Source organism: Engystomops pustulosus, chromosome 6 (genome assembly GCF_040894005.1).
Source record: "Engystomops pustulosus chromosome 6, aEngPut4.maternal, whole genome shotgun sequence".
Classification (NCBI taxonomy): domain Eukaryota; kingdom Metazoa; phylum Chordata; class Amphibia; order Anura; family Leptodactylidae; genus Engystomops; species Engystomops pustulosus.
This window is the reverse complement of record NC_092416.1, coordinates 113,785,340-113,812,966: the sequence shown is the minus strand read 5'-3', so window position 1 is coordinate 113,812,966 and position 27,627 is coordinate 113,785,340. Positions and strand designations below refer to the sequence as shown.

At 39.8% G+C, this 27,627-nt stretch overlaps 1 protein-coding gene across 1 annotated transcript; it reads right to left on the bottom strand.

Moving 5' to 3' along the window:
• Nucleotides 1–1,100: 1,100 nt before the first annotated feature.
• On the bottom strand, nucleotides 1,101–27,627 carry PARD6B (par-6 family cell polarity regulator beta). Its single transcript, XM_072110626.1, has 3 exons — nucleotides 27,380–27,627; nucleotides 22,923–23,145; nucleotides 1,101–6,012 (listed from the first exon to the last, which is right to left on the bottom strand). The coding sequence occupies exons 1-3, from the start codon at nucleotides 27,446–27,448 to the stop codon at nucleotides 5,177–5,179; spliced, it is 1,128 nt and encodes a 375-aa protein (XP_071966727.1). The 5' UTR covers nucleotides 27,449–27,627; the 3' UTR covers nucleotides 1,101–5,176.

Sequence of the window (27,627 nt, the reverse complement as noted above, 5' to 3'; positions counted from 1 at the left end):
TTAGATCCAGTCTTCTTAATCCTTTAACCCTTCCTCTACTAGTCACCATCATAAAGAGTTAACAAGTGTAGAGACCCAGTGTAAGGAACAGGCAGAATAATCCTAAGTACGGTAATCCCCTTCTTGGCCTCATGCATGATCCGCTGTAGTCACCCCCTTACTATTACAAAGTCTCTGAAGGAAGGTTCTAGGAGAAACGGGTTTAGACTCCTGTGGACTGTGCCAGACTCCAGCATGGTTAATGCTCAGCTCCAGACAGGAGAAAACTTTCAGCATGTGATTTATAAGCTGCTACATTCAAGGTCACACATGTGCCAAGTTGGATAGTAGATGCTGGAAAGCCTGAAACTGTCCTTAGGGGAAAGAATTGACCAAAACCTTGCACCATTATAATGCCCAGCACATGCCTATTAGTTATGACAATAGGACATCCATACCCTATTCCGGAGCATTGTCATTAATGAACTTTTAGGAAAGGCTACAAAGCAGATACAGGCAGTCCCCGGGTTACATACAAGATAGGGACTGTAGGTTTGTTCTTAAGTTGAATTTGTATGTAAGTCGAAACTGTATATTTTATCATTGTAGTTCCCGACAATTTTTTTTTTTTGCCCCAGTGACAATTGGAGTTTCAAATTTTTTTGCTGTAATAGGACCAAGAATTATCAATAAAGCTTCATTGCAGACAATTTTAAGCTGATTATTGCAGTCTGGGACTATTTTAAAGCATCCAGAGAGCTTCACCAGAGGTCACAGTGGGCAGAGGGGTCTGTCTGTAACTATGGGTTGTCTGTAAGTCGGGTGTCCTTAAGTAGGGGACCGCCAGTATAAGCATTCTATGGTAGCGGAAAAACAGGCAGGTATGTACTGGTTAAGATGGGTAGACCCTGACTTTTCATTCTGTTTGATAGTAACCCATGTGTGGCTGACCCCTGACATATTAGTGTCTGGTCGTAGCAATTCTAACTGTAGTGAATTGTGGGAGATTCAGTTATCAACTTGGCCCTTTTCTAGTACTCTAGTTTACCACAAAACTAGGCCACAACACCACAAAATTTTAATCTTGATCCAGCATCCCAAGTTTAATAAAGCAAGAGGTGTCAGAATCTATCCGTTTATTTTTCCATTTGTAAAAATATAAGACATGAAGTACTGCAGAAGCAATGATCTGATTTTATCTGGTTGAAAAATTAAAACTTCATTTAGTGATACAAATGCATATGTTACAGAATTGTATTAAAATACTGACATCTGACGTTTAAAACATTCAGAATTTGAGTAAAAAAAATCACTTTTCTATAGCCACATAGAATGTCATATTGTCTATTATTCAGATTCATCATCTGGAGTTACAACATATCTCCAGCCATAAATTTGATGGATTCTTCCTACCAGTGCAGTTAGTTAGATCTGTGCCATGCTTCCTATATGGCATCATGTCACATCCTCTAGTCCCACCCAGAGCTGCAGCCGCCAACCTGCTGCCTTAGTGTTAAAGAAAACCTGTCACTAGGTCCCATTTTTTAATAGCAGGGGGCAGGTTCCTACAGACATAGTAATACATAATGCAAACAGGTTTTTAAAAAAATCTCTTTGGTTTTTTAAATAAACTACAATAAACTACCTGGCTCCCCGACAGCTTTCAGAGAATCCTTGGGGCGTGTGGGCAAACAAGGTAAGTCCCCCCTCTCCTGAAGTAAACACTTGTTCTCGTCATTGCTCAAATCACGTCCGCCTCCTCTTCCACCTCATCTCGCAGCCGCCCATCTCCAAATAGTAGCAAATGTGCATTGTATATAGTAGCAGAAGACCACTCAAGCAACAGATTTGCTTGTTGCAGTCGGCAAGGAGGTGGAGGAGGGAGGCTTGATTTGAAAAATGATGAGTACAAAAGTTTACCACAGGAGGAGGGGCTTGTTTCTCCTAACGCCCCTGGGACTCATGTGAAAACTGGCAGGGAGCCAGGTAAAGTTTTATATAGTTTATTTAAAAAACACGTTTGCATTGGAGTGGAGGCTCCCTTTTTTTTCAGTATGTCACCCACAATGCAGCACAGGGGAGCATGTTCTGCACAGATGCTGAAGCAATTGTAAGGCTTTATAAACGTAGCTCTGTATGTGACTAGAGAACCTGAAGTCAACACAAGGAAGCAAATTATTAATAGTTACAGGACAATATGAGGGTCCCATCTGCCAACACACTGCATATTAATGCAACCCGGAGACTCTGCAAGGTCAGGGAGTGACTGACAATTCCCCCATCCGGTCTCCTGCTTTCTGTTTTGTGCATCCGCTGTGCCAACCACTTCACTTGCATCTATAATTTTACTTCAATAAAATAATTAAAAAACATAATAAAATAAAAACAAATTTTATCAACTGATGGCCCCATCGTCCATAGAATATCTATGTCATCCACTGTGGAACTACCCTTAAAAAGGCTTTACTTTTACATATTTTTGCACTTATGAGGGTTCATTACAGAGAAATCATCGATGATAGATGGGGCACTTAAACAATTAATATTATCGTTTAGAAGCAGTCACCCATGACCAGTCTGGAAGATCTTCTGAGCAGGTAGACCACCATAACCTCATAGGGAGCTGCAACAGAATGGGTTCCCTGTAGATAGGTCTACTGTTATGAACTAGGCAAGATACCATGAAATTTGCCCAAGGGTCCTGCTCTGTACCTTATGGTGACATACACCATATGCACTTGTGCTCTTCAGGATTGAGTACACTAAATTTATAATATAGAAAAATAGATCTTTTGTACCCTCTGTAAATATTATATTACCAGCTCCAGTATTACAATACATGGAGATAAGATGGCGATACCATGTATATCCTTGTGTTTTATCTCAATAGATAATTCAGCTGATAAAACAGATGGGTGTTTTGGCCAGAATGTCAGCTCACTAGTTGTGCTGTGGGATATGCATTGTCAGTACCTACACCTGTCTGGCCAACCCTTAAATTTGTGCTCTATTCCTTTTTCATTGCATTTAAGGGAGAAAAAAGGCTATTCCTTCATACTCTTTATCATAAATGGAGATTATATACAAAGTAATAAATATATTCATGTAAGTAAAAGCAATGTTCCAAGCCACCATGAGCTCTTTGAAATATAATGTCTGACACAAAATATAGAAAAGTGGCAATGGATTTCACAGAGAATGAATCTACATTATTACACTATAGAACATACATAACTTCTCTTGATCCTGAGTTTTCTCGATCATACTTCAGTAGAGTGCAGCTTTATCTGATGCAGTAAAAGCCATGTCTTATATGAATCCAGATAAAACTGTATCTTAGCCCAAGTCTCTGCTGACTGAAGCAAACTCAAAAGAATATTGGTTACAGATCTGGAGAATAATACAAGATAAAGCTTAGCTTCAGAAATGCCATGTCAGGAAATTATAAGTGTTAAATGCTGGAAACTGGACAGTACAAAGATCATTGGATTGACAGCAAGTTAGAGTTAATATAGTCCAGTGTTTATGAGAAAAAGGCCAGACACATGCCAATCCCAGGTTTATAGCACAGTGGTCCAGTACAAGTCATTTAGCTGACAAACATTGGGGATCATCTCATTGCTGGTGACCCCTTAACTGTAACGGTCAGCTGAGAGCTACGTCCAGCACAGCTCTGAGTACTGCAGACAAAGGTGATCCAGGAGGACAGCCCTCTCGACCAAAGGCTCATCTAACAGGAATGTATAGCGCTGAGCCCTTCTTAAGCCTAAAACCTAGGAGTGATTCTGATGTGACTAACTTGCACCATGTTCTTGCTGGATGTCTGACCATAAAACGCCCAGAGACCGGAACTGAACTCCGCGCTCGGACCGGACATTCAGGAAAGAACACAATGAAACTAAGTCGCATCGGACTCACTTGTGGGCTTTAGTCCTTTGTGAGCTGGGTTGGTAAAGGAAGGAGATGGTGCTTATTATGAACCAGTTCCTAAGCTTTATGTAAAATCATAATCCATCTATTATAGCAGCATCAAACTTATATAATATATACAATTGTAGGATGGAGTTACACAATGCACAGTTGCCAAGTATTTAAGGGTTTAAAGAGAAGAGTCTAGCCAGTGTTCAGTCGCTCAATTCTGATATGATGTGTATTATCTAGTTCCAGCTTTTATAGCCATCATCAGTCTATACATCTCCCATATTACGGCAAGTTGGGTATTGAATTACAGCAACATATGGGGTCACAACAGATTTAACACATTTACGAAAATTCAGTGGGTAACTAGCGTGTGGGAGATGGAGATGATGCTTTCAGTGTCTTGATCAGTAGCATGATTAGTAATGTTATACTTCATTGAGTGATAGAATTGACAGACATGGATAATAGAGTTTCTACCATAATAAAAAAGTGACAGCCTGGTAACTGTCCTACTTATAAAATGGCACCTTGTTCACCAATCCCCATCTTACCCCTAAACCTGCCTCATATACCGCCAAAGAGCAAACTGCTCACATGTGCAAACAAATCCAATAGTAGGCAACCAAATACATTAATGCAAAACCAGCCATAAACAAGCCAGAGAACCCGGGGAGGAGACAATAAGCACCTTCCAGGGATAAGGATCAATGATAATCAGCTGGTCTCCGTAAAGTTTTCTGGTTGATATCCTCAGTTTCCATGGTTTGTGTATAACTACTCATTACCGATTCATTTCTAAAAAGAATTCCAGTGTATAAAACCAACAAGTGTGAACATTGCATATAGTAGATGAAGCTTATCATGGTGACCAATCCCTCACCAGTCTAATACAACGGAATATTTCATTTTTGCTTGAACTGGAAACGAAAAGATATGAAATTGCAAAAAGCTAAAATATTGTGTACATAGATCCACGCACCTCTTCTCCTCCACTATGGTGCTACAAGGGGAGGGGCCTTTTGTTCACCTACGGAATGTAAAACTAACATAAAAACAATTATAATTAAGTTTTGCTTTCTTTCCTTCATTTCACAAAAATAGAATTACAAGCTCTCTGGAGATATGAGAACTGTGGATGAGATAAACTATACAATATATTTTCTTAATATAAAAAAATGATTTTGAAAGGAGAATGTCACATAAATCAAGGTTGAAAAAAAAAAAAAAATAATAATGTGCAACTAGGCAGCACCGTTCGTGACATCCGAACTGGTGTTCACAGTGTAATAATGGTACCATCTTCTTCCAAGATTTTGGTGTTGTGGTTATGGCCAATGTGGTCCAGGCTGCCAGAGCTGGCAGATAAGTGTGTGCGGTATGTGGATGATATAAATCCATTCTGCGGGGAATCGTGATAATCGTTGTGTTGAGTTAAGGATTCCAAACTCTCCGTGGACGGTGCAGCCCGGGGTATGACTGAGGTACTGCCTTCCTCTATTATAATGTCCTCATCATCACTCTGTGCCTCCTCAGGATGGTAGTTCTGGATGATCTGTTGAGAAGGAAGGTTGTTATACATGCTTGTGCTGCTGTCCGTTGACTGCCCAGAGCTGCCAGAGTTTCTGCTGTTCCGTACCACGTTGTTCCGTTGATTAGCCGGCCTGACCGTTATGATGAGGTTGTGGCTGTTAGCAATCATCATATCAGTGACTTGGTCAAGGCTCTTCCCGGAAACTTCAATGCCATTTACTTCGAGAACCTCATCATTAACAGCTAATAATCCTGTGCTTTGGGCTAGCCCTCCAGGAACAAGTCTGGATATGAAGATACCTGGCACTTTCTCTAAGCCATGTGGTGTCACACGGACACTGGAACCATCCCTGATGTAGAAGCCCAGTGGCTTTTCCATTCCATGCTTGTAGAGTCGTACTCTACGGTGGGTCTCAGGGAGTATGTCAACATCGATAATGGAGGAAACCGGCCTGAAATCGCTGGGCATCCCGATGACAAGATGATGTTTCTTCTTGTTGATGTCTGGGCGAAGAACCGTTGTAAGTACATTCTTCTTTTTGGTTAGAGTATCAGTGCCAAAGGCACTGTAATCCGCTTCTTCTGTGTAAGAAAGAAAAAAAATAATAATCTGAATATGCATCAAAGCAAAAGGAAGTAAAAATATTATTCAAGATAGTAATAGAACTAAACAGCTAACCTTGCCTAATAGTTTTACTGGAAAATTCCAATAGTATGGCACTTCCGTGTCCACCAATGCCTTATAATCGTAAATTCTGGATACTCTATACAAGACTCAAAGTGCTGACAATGATGTTCATCGTTAGGTGGGAACCAGATTATAAAGACCCTTATGCTCCTAGCTGCCAAGAGATGCTGCCCTTATGAAGAATTTGGCTGGACAAAGCTGGGCCTGTTGCCTCTGACAATTTAGGTTCCACTTAAAGCTGAGGTATGCATATTATGAATAATATCGCTACAGTTCCACACATGAAGGTAAAATATATATAGTCCCGGCCAACAAAACAAACATTGGAGTTATACATTGGTGTTGCATTTAGACGCAGAAGCTAGAAACCCATCATCACATAGTGCTACTCTTTGTGGCAACCATGTTCATTTGTACCACAAAATGCCTGGCATCAATATTTGAGGGTTTTGAAATGTTTTTAGATACAATTGCAGCTAGACTAGACAATTTTAAAGATATATCATTTTATTTTGCTATTAAGAGTTAAACACTTATACACTGGTACCTTGGTTAGGGCGAACAGTTTACCATTGAACCAGATCTCTGCAAGCTCATATCAGCACTGGTCCTTGACTCCAAAGGAGTAGATTCCCATCTTTAGACATTACATTTAGACTTCTACCTTTTTACATTTCCCTTCTGCAGCTATTTTTCTCTAATTCTCAGTTCTAGCTATGCTAAGACTCTCTTAATTCTCTTGTACCCGCTTATAAACCACAACATCATATTACATATTGTAGAGAACTATTAGCCAGCATCAATGTACAAAAAACAATTCGGTGACATAGTAAATTACCATTCAGCTCCTGCTGGCTCTATCTAGCCTGATCAGATACAACTTGATAGACCAAAATAAATTCAGTGAATTTGATTTACTTATACTTGCTTTGTATAAATCAGAGCTTCCATTAAATAACAAAAACCAGCAGAGAACTAGACAGAATGAGGAATCATAAGACTAAGTATATTAGAAAGGACAACCTACTTGATATTTAACCTGAACCTGGTCAAGCACCTTGTGGAGCTGCTTGCACATTAGAAGTAGGGATAATGAAACAAGCAAAGTATAAGCCGAGTTTTTCAGCACAAAAAATGTGCTGAAAAGCCCAAACTCGGCTTATACTCGAGTAAAAGAAAAAACAAAGAAAAAACCCTCACCTCTCCGGCGCCCCGGCAGGTCCCTGTGACGTCGCAGGCTCTGTTGTCAGCGGCGGCCGCTGGAATAGTATTGTGTGTGCCGGTAGCCGGCACACACACTGATGTCAGCGGCGGCCGCTGGAATAGTATTGTGTGTGCCGGTATGCATCACACAGAAGACCTGCCGGGGCGCCGGAGAGGTGAGGTTTGTTTGTTTTTTTTTAATCTAATGTCTGTATAACGGGGCAGGGTAGGGGCTACATAACGCGGTCTTTTAGGCATAACAGATCGGGGGGGCCGTCTGCATTACGGGGTAGGTGATGGTTATATACTGGTGCACGGGGGCTGGCAGGCTATACAAAAAGGTAGGGCATGGGCTAGATGGGTATATACTGTGGCACGTTCTGGATGGCTATATACTGGGGCGAGATGGCTATATACTGGGGCAGGGGCTGGATGGCTATATTCTGGGGCAGGGGCTGGCAGGTTATATACTACAGGGGCTGGATGGCTATATACTGGCGTAGGGGCTGGCAGGCTATATACTACAGGGGCTTACTGTATACTACAGGGGCTGGTAGGCTATATACTACAGGGGGTTGGCTGACTATATACTGGGGGGGGGGCTGTGACCAATGCATTTCCCACCCTCGGCTTATATTCGAGTCAATAGATTTTCCCAATTTTTGGTGGTAGAATTAGGGGCCTCGGCTTATACTCGGGTCGGCTTATACTCGAGTATATACGGTATATTGTCAGAATAAGCACTTGACTAATGAGCTACACAGGTATATGCTTCCAGAATCCTCTAAAAGTTGTAGGCCTATCTTTGGAGACCAGTGACTCTAGAAATTGCAGTTAAGCAGAATCTGACCAGGTGGGTTTTTTATATACACACCTGGCAGGAATGCAGGGGCCGCGCCTTTGACACCTGAGGCCTGGGTTTGTGTGCCATCACATCCAGGTCAGGCTCACACACACACACAATACATTTACATGCCACCGATTATATAATTAGCCAGTGAGTGCAGGTTTAATCACCGCTCACCTTTACCCTATAATGACATCACTGCAAGGAAGTGTAGAAACTATTCCGTAACTGCCATCCAGTACCCACACTCCTCCTCACACATGGTTTCTGCATGAGTGACACAGAAACCTCACTGACGGGCATAGCTGCATTCCCAGTACAATCACCTGACCTCCCCACCCATGCAGGATATGTGCACACAATTTAAAGGAACTTGTCCCTGGTTTCAAGCCATCTGAGCCATGGGCAATATTAAATACTGACACAAAATGCCTATTAATAGGTTTTGGACGCATCTCATGACACAGCCCCTACTTTCAGATCGAACTTGTGTCTTATAGCATTCCAAATTTATACCCACATAAGGTTATAAGATATTTAGGGGATTTTGAGACCGATTTCTCATGACACATTCTAGTTCATGTTCATTGAAAAATGTGGGCAATATAAACTACAAATAACTTTACAACATTACCCATTATAGAAACTTCACCTCTCAGGACATGTAAAAACTACTTGTTAGGAGGTTTGTTAACACTTACAGCAGTTAATTCTTTCTTGGTGGAGGAAAAGAAAATCTTCCATTTGTGTGTTTGGATTTTCATATACATAGTTTTTTTTCCTTATTTTCAGTGTTACTGAAAAAACTATATAAACTATTTTGGAGAGTACCTTTTACTAACACTTTTAGAACATTTCTTGTAAATGGATCTAATGAAAAATTAAACATAATTGAGTATATTATTCAGGTTTTTTTTTCTTGCGGTGTTCAATATATGGTTTCAGACTGCAGGGGGTTTGGGGCAAATTTGTGTTATTTTCAACTATTTGCATTTTATATGTAAAAGTAGTGTTTTTGGACTTTTCTTTACAACTTTTTTTTTTTCTTTTTACAAAATTCAAAATCACTTCCAAATCGTTAGATTTTATATAAAAATTTAAAAAGTAAAAATCAATCATGTTAGGCATTGAAGAAACCGGCAACGGAAAATAGCACCCAAATGTCAGAATCAACACTTTTTTGGCACAAAAAAATTACATCTTACACAACAACAACAGGGCAAAAATCTATAATTTTTGTACAAAAAGGTTTTAATTTCTAAATTTTATTAAAACATAATAAAACCTATATAAATGCGTCCCAAAGAATAAATTAGAGGTGTCACTTGGAGTGCACAGTGAAAGTAATCAAAATAGTGCCCACATTTTGCCACATTTGGAATATTTTTCCAGCTTCCTAGAACAGGGCATGGAATATTAAATAACATCAACAGGAAGGACAATTTGTTTCGTAAAAAACAAGCCCTTATTCAGCTCTGTATTTTTAAAAAAGTACTGCAATTTTGAGGATGGGGAGTGAAAAATGCAAACACAAATAAAAAAAAAAAAAAAAAAAGGCAGTGGCGTTAAGGGATTGGTGCCAGTAGAAAGAATAAAGTCCTGCAGATAATAAACCTCATACAGCTCTGAAAATTGAGAAATAAATAAAGTTTTGGCTTATGGAAAGTGAAGAGAAAAAAAAAAAAAAAAAAAAAAAAAACAGTAAAAAAATTGATTGTCCAGTCATAAGTTCTCCCGTATCCACAGGATAGAAAATGACTTGCTAAACATGGAGGTCCCAATGGTGGAATGAAGTGGCAGGTTGGAATGCATACTGGTGCACTATTCATTGTCTATGGTACAACATTAGAAGACAACTTGTCTATGGCAAGAGAGGAGAAGAGCAGCAGGGAGCATGCAAGACCAGCTTCTGTCAATTTCCGGTACAATGGACTCCCGTTTTCTTGATCTGTGGGTACCCCAATTTATTATTACCACAAAGCATAGTATTAAACCATTTGCCCAAAAGGGAGGGCACATCTTTCTATAATTCGCCTCAGGCAGTATAGAAGATAGGTCCGGCCCGGTCTGTACAAATTTTATGCTAAAAATATGCTGCAGATTACTGACCAGGAAGAGCTCTCAAAGCTTCCTGTGTACACACTGCAGGATATTACTGCATAAACATCTGCTACATATACATTTTCTGCTATGGATTTCACTGCAGATCCATAGATCCATAGAAACGCTTATGCGATCGGGCCGAGGCACGCCCCGGTGGGCGCGACTTTGTCTGCGTTTGCAAGCGCAGATAAAGCACTATGTGTGGCACCAGCCTAAGGGTAAGGTTATTACCTACATTTTCAAACGCATCACAACAGCTGAGACAAGATTTGCCTAATTACATTGCTGTCAACATTTCGTTTACATAACGCATGCAATAAAATTGTATTGATGCATGTGTTTTGTTAACACAATGTTGACAGCAATGTAATTGCTATTTGATGGTGCGTTCACATGATGCGTTGCGGTTTTTGACGCATTCCAAAGGCTTCAACCTTGATTACATGTTGATGTAACATTCTTTTTCCATTGCATTTGCTAAAACGCAATGTTACTTAAACATGTGAAGCCTTTGGATGCGTCAAAAACGCATAAAAAAGGCGTGAATGCACCCCAAAGGGGTTTTCCCAAGAATTCAAATTAGACCCTATCCCGTGTATAGGGCCTAACTTGAATTTGTGGGAAAACCCTTTTAAGCAAAGAAAACAGGAGCTGTAACTTTTTCCTTGTATTAATAGAGGTCTTATAACACTATATATACGCTAGGAGTTATACATTTATTAGTGAAAATTTCATACTCCTCCTGGGTTAAAAAATACTCCTCAAAAATTGTGAGAGGAGTATTATTACCCTTCTGGAAAAATGTTAGTGCGACCTCTGCCTGACCCAAGTACTTTGGTTGAGTTCAACAGGATTGCTGCTCCAAGTCTGCAAAGTCATCTGCCTTTTAAAGAGAGGACGGCATGGCAGCATTTCTTCTCTTGACGTATCAGAGAAGTGTTCTAACTTGTCCAAAGAGAAGCTCAATGATCTCACTGCACAAGTGGCCGTTATTGCAGGTCTAAGCATAGCTGTAGATATCTACCATGAGCTTCTTAGTAATGTTTCCATTTTTATATCCATCAGATCTTTGAGTAAGCCCGCACCATGCCTTTAAGAAACCCTGTAAATGGGGTGAACAAAATGGGGAGACGCATTCAAGGGTTCCACAGATCCGCAAGGTTCTGACTCCATAAAGAAACTAAAAAATCTGAACACATTTATCATTTACACAGCATCTGAATCGGTCTTAAATTTCAAATCTGGTGCCAACCTTGCTTAGCCCTGCCCCCAACACTGATTAGTCCATCTGGCTGGTAACATGACCGGCTGGGAGCCAGAGGTGAGGCTGAGAGGATATTCTGTGTGATATCCAGCTCCTGCACAACAGCACCGACGAAGCAGCATTCCATCTATCCTAAGGGACAGGAAACAATCGGACATCAAGGGAAGGGACCCTCTTGATAATTGTGGTCCATGTTGCTTCCTGTACCTAGAAGTCATGGAATCCCTCACATCGGTGCCGTTGTGGCAGTCCTCGGAAAAATGACTGGTCAACTAGGGCTCAATGAAGGCAATTTCTGAACCCTGTAAAAAGATATTATAGTTAATTATAGATAATATAGTTTTAGTCCCGTGTTCTATCCATGAATTCAACAGGTGGCGTATGAACAGATTAATTTTAATGGGCTTAGAAACATGGCTGTTATTTCCATGGCCACATGTTCAAGCTAATTGCCTGTGCTACAAAACTCAGAGCAGGTCCCATTCCTGTCTGTGTTTGTAGCTGAATGCACTGCAATAAACCCACAGCAGTTCTGTAAAGATTTATAGCTTCTGTTAAAATTGTTTGTTGCTGCATTCAATGATTATAAACTAGGAGTCATGAAGTACGGTATCTATTGGGTTTTAAGTTTGTTACGTATATTCTCTATTATTAATTTAAAAACTATGTAACATAACAATGACCATCATTCTGCACAAATGAATCACCCAAGTGCGCATACTGGAAATAGGCAGGTAATGTGCATCAGGGTTTAGCAATGGTTCATTGGACAGTGCAGGGAATGTTTCTCTTCAGAAGTGACGTTATCCATTGTGCTGGGTTGTGCCAGGAACCAGACATTCCTCAAAGTTTTACATTCTGTTCACTAGCTGCAACCTGACAGCCCCCAGAATACTGACCATCCAACCCCCCCCCCCCCCCCCCCCCGGCAATGGTCATCAAATAACACAATCTCAGCTAAGACCAAATTTAACCCACATACATGACAACTAACTTTCCAAGAAATTGATGGAAAACAGAGAACCAGTGTGCTTGCTTCGTATTAGTGCAGAGACAAATGTCCTTTTCTGAGGAACAAAAATAACTGCAGCATCTACACAAAAAAAAAAAAATAAAATCAATATCAATGCCAAGAAAAGAATATGCGGCAATCTCTGCCGAGTGATGAGCTTGTCCTTATGTGCCCTTTACCATGAAAGGTAACATTAATACCTGCTGGGCACATGCCAGGTACACCCCATTAAATCAATTTCACTGTACGTCCAAGAATAGGCATTCTAGTACACTCAATTATCTTCTAAAGGAACAAAGGGTCATATTATACATAGCCACCATGGCAGGCATCCACCTTTTTAAATATATGCACCAATACCTGACAAAATAAGAGTTAAATAAGGAAGGAGACCATATCTGTAACACAACTACAATGTCAAACACAGAAATAATAAATAATGGAATGGATTTGTTTTTATGGATTTAAAGTATAAGACAGTTTAAGGAATGCAGATCCCAAATTTAGGGGAAAGGCCTTGGTCTATGATGAAAGCAAGGAAAAAAGACAAAGACAAAAGGTGATCACAAGGGGAAGGAGAAAAGACACCTCCACAATACAATACAAACATCTACATAACATATTGTTTATCCACACACATTGACCCAGGACTAACAAATCTAAAAAAAATAAATTTGAACATAATAAAAAAAAAAAAAGTCTTAAGATCATAGTGTTCGTTTTATAGAACATCAGATGAACAACAAGAGCAGATTCCACCATGTTATTATTTAAAATAATAAGGAAGACAAAATGGAAACCCCAGGAATTGCTTGTAGAAAGAGCCTTGGCAGCAATACTATAATTCCCATTCACTATGCTGCACGTGTAAGGCCCCAAGCACACGTGCCCACCGTGCCGTAGCATGGGAGCAGGGGGGGGGGGGGGTGAACGGCCTTAGATACGACCAAAGATAGTGCATGCTCTGTATTTTTGTAGCAACGGCTCGGAACGGCGAGTGCTTGTTGTGCTCAACATACCAAGTCCGCTTGCCATAGCTGTCTAAGGGATATATGTCCATTTTGGAATATCCCTTTAAAATAAATCGAACATACGTTTTTTATGCATTGTGAACCAAATATACCTTGAGAATGCTGTGGCTACACTGAAAAATATATCTTGTTTATCTTCATCCAAGTGTTTTTTTTCTAAAAAACCATGATAAAAAAATTCAGGGCCTTGGGAAAGCTGGGCGAAGACTGCCTGGCATGCATAAGCAAGCTGGATCTTTGAGACACTGGCAAATGTGGCACTGGTGGACAGGCACAAGATGGCAGTGGATAGCATTACTGCAATGAATGGGAGAACAGAACTACCTGTAACCTGCCACTCATCCTTTATTTAGTGGCTGTTCCTACAACTCTGAAATCCACACTCAGCTGTTCACCTACTGCAGACAACACTGTGATGCCTGTATTAAAAGGGATAGTGCTTCACACAACCACTATGTACTTTTCCCCCATGTTTTTCAACCTCCAGACAACCCCCTTTAAGTTTTTACCCAGTGTTACAAAAGAGAATTTTTCAAAACACAAACAGCACACAAATGTTAAAGAGAACCCGTCACGCAAAATAACCCCCTAAACTAAATATATTTTCATAAACTGCCATTAGAGAGCATTGCCTCTATCCCTTCATTGTCCCTCTACATGCCTATAAACCTAAGCAATGAGGTCCTAAAGCTGTATGCAAATGACCTGTGAAATGTCCAATGAAGCATTAGCATATTCAAGCTGTCCACTCTATTCATGAGTGGGAGGCACAGCCACACCCCCAGTGCTTGACTGACCGCCTGTATAATGGTGTGAGGCTGTATAATGATGTGCTTCCTGGTGCTGGTGGCCACGCCCCCTGCAGCCTGTGTGTGCATGTGTGTGTGTATATAGGAGAGATACAGCAGCTCCAGGCAGCCATGTTACAGCAGAACATGTCAGATTCATGTGTAGCTGATGTCTGTGTCCCTCACCTGTGTATTAGGAGGATGCAGCATGTCAGCGGGTACAGCACTCACACTAGCAATACTTTACTATACATTACACACAGACATGAGCAGGGGGAGGAGAGAGGAGGGGTAACAGGGGTAACATCACGGCCTCTCACCATGTGACCAGCCTCATTTACATGATAAAAAAATATGTGATTTTACAATGAATAATGTATGAAATAACTAGATAAAGGCTGGGATGGGATCCTTGTGAGCTGCTCCAACAGGTAGTAGTGACAGGACAAGTGACACAGACCTGATGACAGGTGTCCTTTAAGGAACATCAACAAAAAAAAAAAAATAAAAAATAAAAAAAATAAAATAAAAAGGAAGCTTGGGAAATACAGCTGTTGCCAAAGCAAATAAAATTCAAGAGCGCATCCAATTTGGTATCCATATGATCAGACTGACCCAAAGAATAAAAGTAGAGGTATCATGTGGAACGTGCAGTGAGCACCATCAAGGCAAAGCCCACAAGAATATTGCACAAATGCATTTCTCTGTACATGGAAAAAGTAAAAAAAAAAAATAAATTTTTGATGGGGGGGGGGGGGGGGATGAAAGTTCAAAAAAGTGCTGTTCGATTTGTAATCTTTCTAGCTTTGTAATAGAACACTTCTAAAAGATGCCAACACAAAGACATGTGGTCAAAGAAAGTTTGCAAATCCCCTAGTAATGTGTACACAATAAAGATCAATTTAAACCCCCTTACAATTTTACTCAGTTTTATTGTCGGTTCAGCTCCTCTCTTCTTCTGTGTGTCAAATACTAGTAGAATGTTCAAAAGTTAAAGGAAAGTTAAAGGAAAGTGTAGATAAACCTGTAACCTGATAATCTGAGCACATTTTTATTTGTCTGCTTAGAAAGTCCCTGCCAACACTCTCGAATCTTACACTGAGCATCACAGAGTTACAGGAGCTAAAACAGCAAAAAAAAAAAAAAAAAAAAAACTGTAAAATTATAAAGTAAGGGGGTTAAAATTATCTTTATTGTGTAAACATCACTAGGGGATTAAAATTTGAGAACTTTCTTTCATGAGCAAACCCCATTAACCCTTTACAGCACCCTAATGTGATTCTATGTCATGGGATGCAAGTAGATGCAGAAGCTAAATCTGTGCGATCACCGCAGGATTAACCGCAGGGATCGCTATGCCACCTGTTTAACCATATAGACGCTGCGGTCATAGTGACTGCGGCATCTACAGTGCATCGCCATGATGATCGGGATGTTGACGTCCGACAAAAGCCCCAGGGCTGCCTTCAGCAGCAGCCTGTTAGGATCGTGTACTCTGCACAAACAGTGCAGCTATTCTGCATAGGCCGACTATGTAATATGCTGCAATACATTAGTATTGCTGTATATTACAATGAACAATTGATCAAACAAGTGATTACTTGATAATGCCCCATGAGGGACAAAACAGTTAAAAAAAAAAAAGTGCAATTGAAAAAAAATAAAATAAAAAAAGTCTCCTCTCATGCAATAAACAAATTTAAAACATAAAAAAAAGTGAAAATCACCCCAAAAAAACCCACGACATATTGGAAATCACCATGTCCGTAACAACCCGTACAATAAAATAAAATTGTCACTGTACAGTGAACGCTGTAAAAAAAAAATAAATAAAAAAATAATAAAAATGCAAAAAAACCCCAAAATGATTACATTTTCAGATCTGACCTTCTAAAAAGCGATCAAAAATTAACAGTTACCCCGGCACGATACCAAGAAAAAGTGGCGATGCAAAAATAAGCAAATTTCTCACAATATGAGTTTTAAAACAGCTAACCATAAAAAAAGCTATATAAATGGGGTATTGCCATAATCATGATGACCCATAGAATAAAGATAACACATTATTTTGTATGGTACAGTGAACGTCTGGGAAAAAAAAAAATATGCTAAAAACTGTAAACAAGAATTCGTGATTTTAATCACTACCGGGAAAGAGTTAATAAAATCTGATTATTAGCTATTAAACCCCCCCCCCCTCCCCCCTGTACATGATGTACCTGAAAAGTGGATCTCATCCACACACACAAAAAAAAAAAAATATATAAAATACCCCCCATATGTCCAAACTTCAAAAATATAAACATTTAATAGCCTGTAAAATGTGACAATGCAGATGTGCTCTGAATGGCACTCGGTTTTATGCCCGGCCGTGTGCCCATACTGCAGTTTACCAAAACATATGGGACATCCTCATATTCGGGACAAATTAGGTATCAAACTTTGTGAAGTGTTTCGTCATTTAATACTTTGTGACGGTTTAATTTTTGCCCAAAATTGATAAATTGTCTAAAAAGAAATTACAGCTTGTAAATTACACCTACATTTTGTTTAGACCCCTGTGCAACATCTAAAGGGTTAACACTTCTTAAAGTTGATTTTTCACACATTGAGGAGTGTAGTTTCCAAAATGGCATAATTTACGGGGTTTTACTGCTATTTAGGCCTCTCAAAGTCAGTTAAAGCTGATCAGGTGAATAAGGGTTTTTGCCATTTTCATAAAAATGAGAAAAATTTCACCCACAATTCTGAACCTCCTAACAACCTAAAAAAAAGAGAGGTTGCATAAAAACCCTGTGCCGATATAAAGCAGACATTTGGGAAATGTTGGTTATAAAGTTACTTGGGTGCAATGACTATCTGCCTGAAAGACAGAACATTTTTAACTTTGAAAATGAATAATTGTTTGCCAAATTTACATTTGGTCCAAGGACCCTACAATGGCTGAGACCTGAAGGAGTTAAGCACAACTAAACTTTTGAAGCATTTTTTCTTCTCCTGTAGTGGGCAGTGTATCTAAAGCCCTGAACACAAAGCAGAGAGAAGGTAAACAAGCTAAAGATTAACCTTTCCTTTCCTGGAGAACATTTCATGCAAAGATTCATCTCTCTGAGGAGATTATAAAGTGACTGTAAGTCAATAGAAACTATCAGGTTCCTTAAACTCCCTGCTGCCAGTGGAACAGTATAAAAAAAAAAATATGATTTACACAGGAATAAATTTTTTTTATAAAGTATATAACAAAATTTATCATTACCATCTGCACTATGAATTTACAATATTTTGTAAAAATGTAATTTACCCTTTAGTTACTCAACAGTTTAGCAAGGTATTATACGTTGTGGTCATTTTCTGGTCCGAGCAACTTTCCTTCCACAAGGATCTTGATCACAACTTATGCAAAAAAGGGTCTGGTTTGGCAGTAAAGCTATCAAACTGAGCCAACCGCCTCCTTCCTACTGACACAAAGCAGGGAGTGAAAGGTCCATTCCTGTTTGTCAGGACCAGAGTTGTAGCTGCCAGAACAAGGAGATGGAAGCTTTGAGAAATGAAGTATATTATCAAGTTCAATGATTTTTCAATGATCCCTTGTTCAAGCCAAGAAGTAGAAAATGTAAAATAGTAAAAAAAAATAAATAAATAAAAAAAAAAATTATGAAATCATTTTATTATATAAAATTAAATAAATAAAAAAAAAAGTCCCATAATCTCCCCAGTTACACATGAAATGCAAATAAAGTACATAAAACACGTACATATTTGGTATCACCGCGTCCGTATCAATCAGTACAATAAATCTAAATCAATATTGAACCCGCTCGGTGAACGACGTAAAAAAAAAAAAACCTCCAAAAACTTCCCGTAATATCCAATTTTTCATCAAACACATCACAAAAAATTTTCTAAAAAGGGATCAAAAAAAGTTACGTTCCCTAATATGATACGACTGAGAAGAACAAAATTGTTTTCGCAAAAAGTTATGGCCCTGAAAAGTTGTCAATTGTAAAAAAAATGTGATTTTCTCCAATATTGGTTTTGCTCGGGAAAATTGAGCAAAGATAAGAAAAACTATATAAATGAGGTATCACCGCAATCGTAGTGAACCAAAGAATAAAGATAAAATATTATTTTTATGTTACGGCGAGAGGGGGGGGGGGGGGAGTGCTAAAAATCCAAAATAAAAATTGATGATTTTGTTTGTGTCCCCCTTGAAATAGTTTATAAAATCTCATGAATAAGCTATAGACCCCCAAAATGAATACTATACTGGGCCGTGGTCCCGTACAGCAATTTACCACCACATATGGGGTATCAGTACACTCGGGAGGAATTGAGCATCAAACGTTGCAGTGTGTTTCATCATTTAATTTATTCTGAACTGTCAATTTGGCCTAAATGAATGTATTTTCCAAGAAAATTCCATAGTTTCTAAATCGCAGGTCCATATTGTTTTAACCCATGGGAAACACTTAAAGGGTTAATGGACTTAATAGAAGTTGTTTTACATACCTTGAGAGGTGAAGTTTCTATAGTGGGGTAATTTATGGGGTTTTACTATTATTTAGGCCTTTCAAAGTCACTTGAAAGCCAAGTTGTCCCTCAAAATGTGAGTTTTGGCAATTTTCATGAAAATGAGAAAAATCGCACCTAAAGTACTGCACCTCATAACATCCTAGAAAAGTGAGAGGACGCATAAAATATTATCCTAACATAAAGCAGACATTCCGTAAATGTTAATTATCAAGTTTTTTGGGTAGTTTTACTTCCTGTCTGGAAAACAGAACATTTAAAACTTGGAAAATGAAGAATTTTTACAAACTTTTGCCAAATGTTCACTTTTTTTCAGAACGAATCGCAAAACTTACCACTTAAATTTTATAACTAACTTGAAGTACAATGTGTTCAGAGAAAACATTCTCAAAATCACCGGGATATGTTAAAGCGTTCCGAAGTTATAACCAATTATCGTGAGACATGTCAGATTTGAAAAAACGAGTCTGGTCATTGAGCTGAAAACTGGTGTCGGTGATAAGGGGTTGAATTGAGATTTGTCTTTTATTTTGAAACAAAACTAAATTTTAGCCCTACCCTAACAAAAGAGCAATCACGCAGATTTTTAACAGAAGACCGCAAAATCAGGTTTATAAAGTGATATATAATCACCCCTTTCTACACGACAAAAATGTTTGCTGACATGAGCTATACGTAAATACAATAACAAATTAACCCCTTAATAAGTGCCCTATCGGGAATCTAAGTCGGTACTTCTTCTGATGCAACACCCTTCTACGGCGGCCCATCAGAAGATGATTTCGGGACATCTGGCACCAATAGTGCCGGTATCTGCCTGTGACATCACAGCCTAGACCCGACACTAACAAGTGGGATCGGAAAATCTCAGATCCTGGGTGCTTAACCCCTTACACGCCGCATTCAAGCTTGACTGCGGCATGCAAGTGTGTCCCCCGTAGATCAGACCCCCCCCAGTATGCATACCGGGGAATCCGATCCCTCCTGCCGCCGGGGTATGAAGAATGCCATGCTCAGTTACTTACACTGTACACTGCAATACATGTGTATTGCAGTGTAAAGGTTTGAACATGCGATCAGATGAAAGCTTGTTCAATCCACGAAGTAGAAAATGTTTTAAAAAAAGTAAATAAAAAGTCCCCTAATCAGTCCAATTACTTATAAAAAACCAAATGAAGTATATAAAACACAAAAAACACATATTTGGCATCACCACGTCCATATCAATCTGTACAATAAATCTAAAACAATATTGAAGCCACTCAATGAACAATCTAATAAAAAAAAAAAAAAAAAAAAAACATGAAATACTTCCCGTAATATACAATTACACTCACAAAAAATGTTCTAAAAAGTGATAAAAAAAAGCTACGTGCCCTTATATGATACGATTGTTCACATTACCTCATTTGTTCACATTACCACAGAAATTACAATTTTATAGCCTGTACAATGTGACAATACAAACCTGCTGTGAATGGCGCTGCTTTGGTGCTATGCACGGCCGCGCACCCATACACCAGTTTACCACCACATATGGTGTGCATTTCATCATTTTAGTCATTATGAAAGTGTCATTTTGGCCTATTGATTGTATTTTCCAAAAAAAGTCAAAAAGTTAAGTTTCTAAATCGCACTTCCATTTTGTTTTAACCCATTTGAAAAACTTAATGGGTTAATAGACTTAATAGAAGTTGTTTTACATACGTTGAGGGGTGTAGTTTATATAGTGGGGTAATTTATGGGGTTTTAGTATTATTTAGGCTTTTCGAAATCACTTGAAAGCGGAGTGGTCACTCAAAATGTGAGTTTTGGCAAAAAAAAAAAAAAAAAAAACGCACCTAAAGTTCTAAGTCTCATGACATCCTAGAAAAAGGGGAGAACGGATAAAATATCATTCTACCATAAAGTAGACATTCTGGAAATCTAGTTAGTTATCTAGCTTTTGGGGTAGTTTTACTGCCTGGTAATTTTACCACTATCATTAAGTACCATGTGCATCGAGAAAACAATCTCAAAATCACCCGCATATGTTAAAGCATTCTGAAGTTATAACCAATTATCGTGAGACATGTTAGATTTGAGAAAATCGAGTCTGGTCATTGAGCTGAAAACAAGCGTTGGTGATAAGGGGTTAATGTACCAGAAAAGCCCCAACAAGGAGAACATTAAAAACACAAAGTAACTAATGTCTGCACATCACAGGATAACCAGGAAAAGCTGAGCTCTGCAAGATTCACATGTGGGAGGTGTTTTCCTACCAAGGGAACAAAATTAAAAGAACAAAAAGTTACTCAATATTTTCTGTGGAGAAAGGAAAAAAAAACAGAAGAAAAATACAGCAGGCTCCATCGTGCCACAAACCAGGGATTTATCACACAGGATTTCCAGCCCATGTTTACTACAGTTCCAAAGTAGAAAGCTACCAAACATGCTGTAAAGATTCATGTGAGAGAAGAAAAATAACAGACTTATGGGAGACATGAAAGGCGTAGATATAGATTATGCTCTGCAGACACAGATGAACATGGCAGCCACTTCTCACAGCTTCCTCATATACATTCACCAGCCACTTTATTAGGTACACCATGCTAGTAACGGGTTGGACCCCCTTTTGCCTTCAGAACTGCCTCAATTCTTCGTGCCAGATTCAACAAGGTGCTGGAAGCATTCCTCAGAGATTTTGGTCCATATTGACATGATGGCATCACACAGTTGCCGCAGATTTGTCGGCTGCACATCCATGATGCGAATCTCCCGTTCCACCACATCCCAAAGATGCTCTATTGGATTGAGATCTGGTGACTGTGGAGGCCATTTGAGTACAGTGAACTCATTGTCATGTTCAAGAAACCAGTCTGAGATGATTCCAGCTTTATGACATGGCGCATTGTCCTGCTGAAAGTAGCCATCAGATGTTGGGTACATTGTGGTCATAAAGGGATGGACATGGTCAGCAACAATACTCAGGTAGGCTGTGGCGTTGCAACGATGCTCAATTGGTACCAAGGGGCCCAAAGAGTGCCAAGAAAATATTCCCCACACCATGACACCACCACCACCAGCCTGAACCGTTGATACAAGGCAGGATGGATCCATGCTTTCATGTTGTTGACGCCAAATTCTGACCCTACCATCCGAATGTCGCCGCAGAAATCGAGACTCATCAGACCAAGCAATGTTTTTCCAATCTTCTACTGTCCAATTTCGATGAGCTTGTGCAAATTGTAGCCTCAGTTTCCTGTTCTTAGCTGAAAGGAGTGGCACCCGGTGTGGTCTTCTGCTGCTGTAGCCCATCTGCCTCAAAGTTCGACGTACTGTGCGTTCATAGATGCTCTTCTGCCTACCTTGGTTGTAACGGGTGGCGATTTGAGTCACTGTTGCCTTTCTATCAGCTCAAACCAGTCTGCCCATTCTCCTCTGACCTCTGGCATCAACAAGGCATTTCCACCCACAGAACTGCTGCTCACTGGATGTTTTTTCTTTTTCGGACCATTCTCTGTAAACCCTGGAGATGGTTGTGCGTGAAAATCCCAGTAGATCAGCAGTTTCTGAAATACTCAGACCAGCCCTTCTGGCACCAACAACCATGCCACGTTCAAAGGCATCAAATCAGCTTTCTTCCCCATACTGATGCTCGGTTTGAACTGCAGGAGATTGTCTTGACCATGTCTACATGCCTAAATGCACTGAGTTGCCGCCATGTGATTAGCTGATTAGAAATTAAGTGTTAACAAGCAGTTGGACAGGTGTACCTAATAAAGTGGCCGGTGAGTGTACATCCATGTCAAGCTAGCACATGTTACTAGGAAAAGAAGCGTAAGCACTGATGGTGATTTGGTAGGCTCCCACACAGATTCTTGGCCTGATGAACATAGATTTATGAGTTTGTACAGCGAGTATAAAGTTGTCTAAATCCTATGATACCAGTCCCTATTGAATGTGTATTTTACAACCAGTGTATGCTCAGAATAGGAGTAGGAAAAGTCCACATAGTCTGAAGCTGGTAGGTATAGCCATTATTACCTTTTCTCTGTAGAAATATCCGGAGTAAGGGGTTGGCTGTGGTTATCGCTTTGTGGTAATTGTCATCATTGTTAATGGGTAGCAGGTCTCCATGGATATCTGCATATCCCACCAACACATCCACATTGGGAATTTTATGCACATGTTGTAGTAATCCATAAAACTCATCAAACTTTCCTGGCTTGGACCTTTCCAAGGCGAAACGCCGGAATTCGGCACCAAACTGTAAAAACAAGAGAGAAAAAAAATACATCTTTAACAGACATATATATAGGGCACTACAAGTTTTTCTTCCTAAAATTCAGATTAGAGACAGATAATAATCTAAGCTCTTCTGCACCTTTCCAAGCTTACTTTCTAGAGATTCTGAATGGCATTTATATTTTGCACACTGTTCTGTCAGGATAAAAGGTCAGTTCTGACTTTCTAGGATTAAAACAAGAGGCACCAGATGAATACAGTAGTAGGGAGAGCTGTAGCAGAACATGAATTTGTGGGAGTACACAGAACAAGGTGAAAATGTGGGGGAACTTTATTAAAACTGTGGTACTGTGACATATGAATACCATTAAAAGCTTATTAACTTCTTCAAAGGGTGGAAATCACATATAATATTCTACATTTCCGGCATATGACACTACAAGAAACACCACGCCCACTTTGCGCGAGCCACGTCCAAAGCCTACAGTCACGAAACTGTCTAAAAAGATGTAATATAAGTGGTGCAAAACATGCTACAGTTTTCTATGTGCATATTTGCTTAGTGTATTTCTGAGAAGAATCTGATCAGGTTGCCTGTAACAAGCACATACTTTGTTGAATCAGTTTTTCCGTTTTTGTGGACATATCCCAAACCCTTTGTTTAACACAACGGCAGGTCTGTCGTCAGCTGTACGTCCCGATACCTATTTCCACTTGGATCAGACACACCTATGTGTGACTAAGAGGTCAGCACACACATTCTGCTGCTGGAGGAAGGACAATACCGAGCCACTGAGTCAGGCGGATAAACACCAAACGCACATACACTGAGGCTTAAGGCAAATATCTTGCTGCGCCTCAACAACCACACACTTACTACTGAAGGGTATGCAGCTCAACAAGGCTCATTAACCCCTTCAGCCCTCATAAAAATATACAGCCCATTTCATAGCATGCAACAAACACTGTGTGGTGAATACTTTAATGTCTTTTAATGGCAAAGTCAGATGTAAATGTATCCCAACTGGGCCAGGTAGTTCTTAATCTGCCACAAATTAGAAAGGAAAGATTGGAGAGAGGGAATTTTTTTTTTTTTTAAATTACTAATTTTGTCAGCCATTTGTCAAAAAAACAGAACATCACCCATGGCAAACATGCAAATTTTCCTATAGTGTGAGTGCTGAGAGCTTTGCAGCAATAGGCTGTTGTTGTGAAGGTGTCAAGCGGGTTAATAAACAAGTGTCTGCAGCTCACAAGGTACAGAAGACACAGAAAAATAATGTTTAGAGGTTTGCAAGGTTTCCAAGATAATGTGCTGTAAAGAACAGGGCAAGCACTAGAGTTTATCATACACCTAGGTCCCTCTGAATTCTTATACAATGGCTCAGAGGTGTATTTTGAACTGTGTACCCTTATTTTCTGTTCAGGTTACACAGTGCACGCTCAGTACACAGATGGCAGAGGAGTAGAATCTGTTTACCTTTACAGACACTCATTTAATTATTGTAAAGTAAACTCTTCTGGTGCCCTCAGGGGTCAGAAGACCAGCACTTTCTGCTAGACAGGCTCTTATCATTCTCTACATGCTCATCTACCATGAGTACCTTGACCAACAGTAGTGAGTGCCAATAAAGTGGTGTCCCTGAGTGAGTTGGTGAGGAAGATAATTACACCGCAGGGACCTGCATTTGTACCGTGGTGCCCATTATTACACTGCAACCACCAGGTATCTGCAGGACAAACTGTGCTTCCTAGTGGCGACATTTCATATTTGCAAAATCTAGAATTGGTAGAATTGACACTACAGTGGTCTCTGTTTTTATTATGTTTTTTTTTTTTTTACTATGCAGCCAAGGTAACACTTTATTGCTTAGGTCAGTGCACTCATTTGTTTTTAAAGCTTAACAAAACAAAATATCACATAATGACACGCACAGCTTTTCCATAATTGTGTATGGTTGGTGTTAGAAGCTGTGTAAGGTGTCATTTTTTTGTGGGAAGTGATGATGTTATGAATCCTTGTTCCATAAAATGCCTTCTTTAATACATTGTGGCAAACTCTCAACTGCTCTACATAAAACTGGTAAACAACCTTGCTGGATAAAATGCTGTATAATTTAATTAAGGTTGACATAGAATTCTAGGAAAACATAGCTGAACAATAAATGTAAAATATCAAAGGTTACAAATTAAAATTGCTAGCAATAAGTGTAAATGCAAAAGATAAAGAAGTCTGCAAAAATGGTCAAATGCGAGTCTACCACCCAGCGCCAGTCTCCAAGCTCCTCCTACTGAGGCAATGGTGGTCTAACTGCAGGCACTGCGTGTTACCTGGCCTCATAGGACTAGATGACCATTGCAAAAATGGTAACAAAACTATTGTTTCTAATGTCATGAAGTATCAGTTTGTTTCTTCAAACGCTGAACAACCACCATTCAAGTTTCCAGTTTTTACAACCGTAACTATGCAGCTCTATCAAAATGCAGTTCAGGTGCAAAGTGTGAACCCAGATTACATCAGTTTATGTAGTAAAACATGCTAATTTGAGTCTTTAATGCATACCACAATATTTGCACCCTAAAATATAGAGTCAAAATTCACTGTCTTGCCTTCAGAGACAGATTGACTACAATTCCCTTTATCCAAAGTGGACAATGCTGCACATGGGTGGACAGCTTGGTAGCCTACTATTAATGTCAATGCAAATTCCCAAAGAACATTTGTGGCAAAATTTTCTGTGGGAACTTGCCCTCTATGCTTAGAAAACATAAGTATTATTTTATCAGTGGTTTATCAAATGTTTCATCTGTATAAACACTCTGTGATATTATTTCTACTGAGCAGCATTTTTCCCCTCCTTTAAAACAAAAAACATAGTATTTCACCTCTCTTTACATTCCGGATACTGATTGGATTGAATACTGATACACCCTTTATCATACCTATTAGGCCAGGTTTACATCTGATTTCCATCACAAAAAGGATAATAACAGAAAGGTAATGCATCTGTTAAAAATGTCCATGCATGTCAATAGACTTAATAGCTTCTGTTGGTGTCGGTTTGAAACACTATTGTTAGTCTTCCGCTATTACAGTAGACAAAATGGATGGAAACTGCATAACAATTTTATTCCCCCAAAAATAACAGAAGCCTAATGGAAGAGGTGCAAGCAGAAGATTTTTGGAGATGGATGTCAAAAGGCAAGTGTGAACCGAGCTTATTGGCAAGCAACAAAACACAAATTTTATTATAAAACAAAACCAGATGTGGTGAAATACACAAAATAAGTGAATTTTTCCATTACACGTCACCTCTATGTACTCATCACAATGAAATAACTTCGATGTGAAATGACATACTAGTTTTTTAGAACGCTAGAAATGATGGATTAAATCCTTGCATCTGGTCCAATAGGCGGTCAAATTCAGACTCTTGCATTAACTTTCTAATTTTAAGTTTAAAGGCAGAAGAGAGTGGATAGTACAGGATTCTCCTGTATGAAAACTATTAACAGATCAGATGATACGCACCCTGCAGCTGTGTACAGTAGTGTGACGTCAATAACCACACAGATCCAGACATTATGTATATGACAGTTCTCGCCCTTGTTACGTAAGTAGCGGGCAAATGTCTTTCCGAATGTTCCCATCGCCTCTAATCCAAGGTCTATATTTAGCTCTCACAAACTACACCTCCAGGTTGGTGTTATGTAATAAGTATAAATTATAACAAACTGTGATAAGTGATACTACATCATAAAGATGAGATCATTCTGTACAACCGATACCGCAGAGAAAACTGGAGTAATAATGCTCCCACAACATCCCAGCATTCCACAAGGAACTTTCCTGGGATCCAATTCTGATAGGTTTCTGGGTTCCTGCCCAGTGGAATCTTCTCTCCTGTAGTATACAGCCTATGTCACCTGACAACTTACCTGTGTTTCCTGCTTGGCCCCTTCAGGTTCCCCAGCATTGTTACCACCACCCTCCTGGATTAACCCCTGGCATTCCCTTCACCACCCCGGTCACTGGTAGAACACTGTACCTTCTCATCTATAGGCGGTGCCCATGCCCATAGCCCTGTACATCACGCAGGTGCCCACACCGTGTGTCTGCCGCAGGTGTAGCACTGGTCTTCGCCCCCATCCTGTTCCAGCAGGTGTACCCTCATTCCCGGGCCGCGCTCCATTAGGCCCCCTCCCCCTCCTCTAGCAGGTGTACGCAGCATGTACCCTCCTCCCCCGGCACGTACCTTGCTCTTGACCTCCACGGTGCCGAGGGACCTGCTGCTGGTGCCCGCAGTCCGGTTGCTCCGGTTCATGTTGCCGCTCTGCGCTCCTTCTCTCCTCTCGTCTGCTCGTCCACCTTGCGCCTGGAAGGTATTCCCGTGTGACACGGAGATCGGGACCGTCTACGTCATCGCCCCGCCTTCCCGTCCTATGCGTCACCAGTACGACCACTGCCCCCATCCACAGACCACACCTACCACAAGGCAAGCAG

Bases quoted from the DNA above. Each gene is read 5' to 3' on its own strand.
- PARD6B (XM_072110626.1), bottom strand. From the start codon at position 27,448: ATGAACCGGAGCAACCGGACTGCGGGCACCAGCAGCAGGTCCCTCGGC. The intron at 23,146-27,379 runs GTACGTGCCGGG...TTGTTTTTACAG, and splicing joins CCGTGGAGGTCAAGAGCAAG to TTTGGTGCCGAATTCCGGCG. The intron at 6,013-22,922 runs GTAATAATGGCT...TTTCTTACACAG, and splicing joins GATATTTCTACAGAGAAAAG to AAGAAGCGGATTACAGTGCC.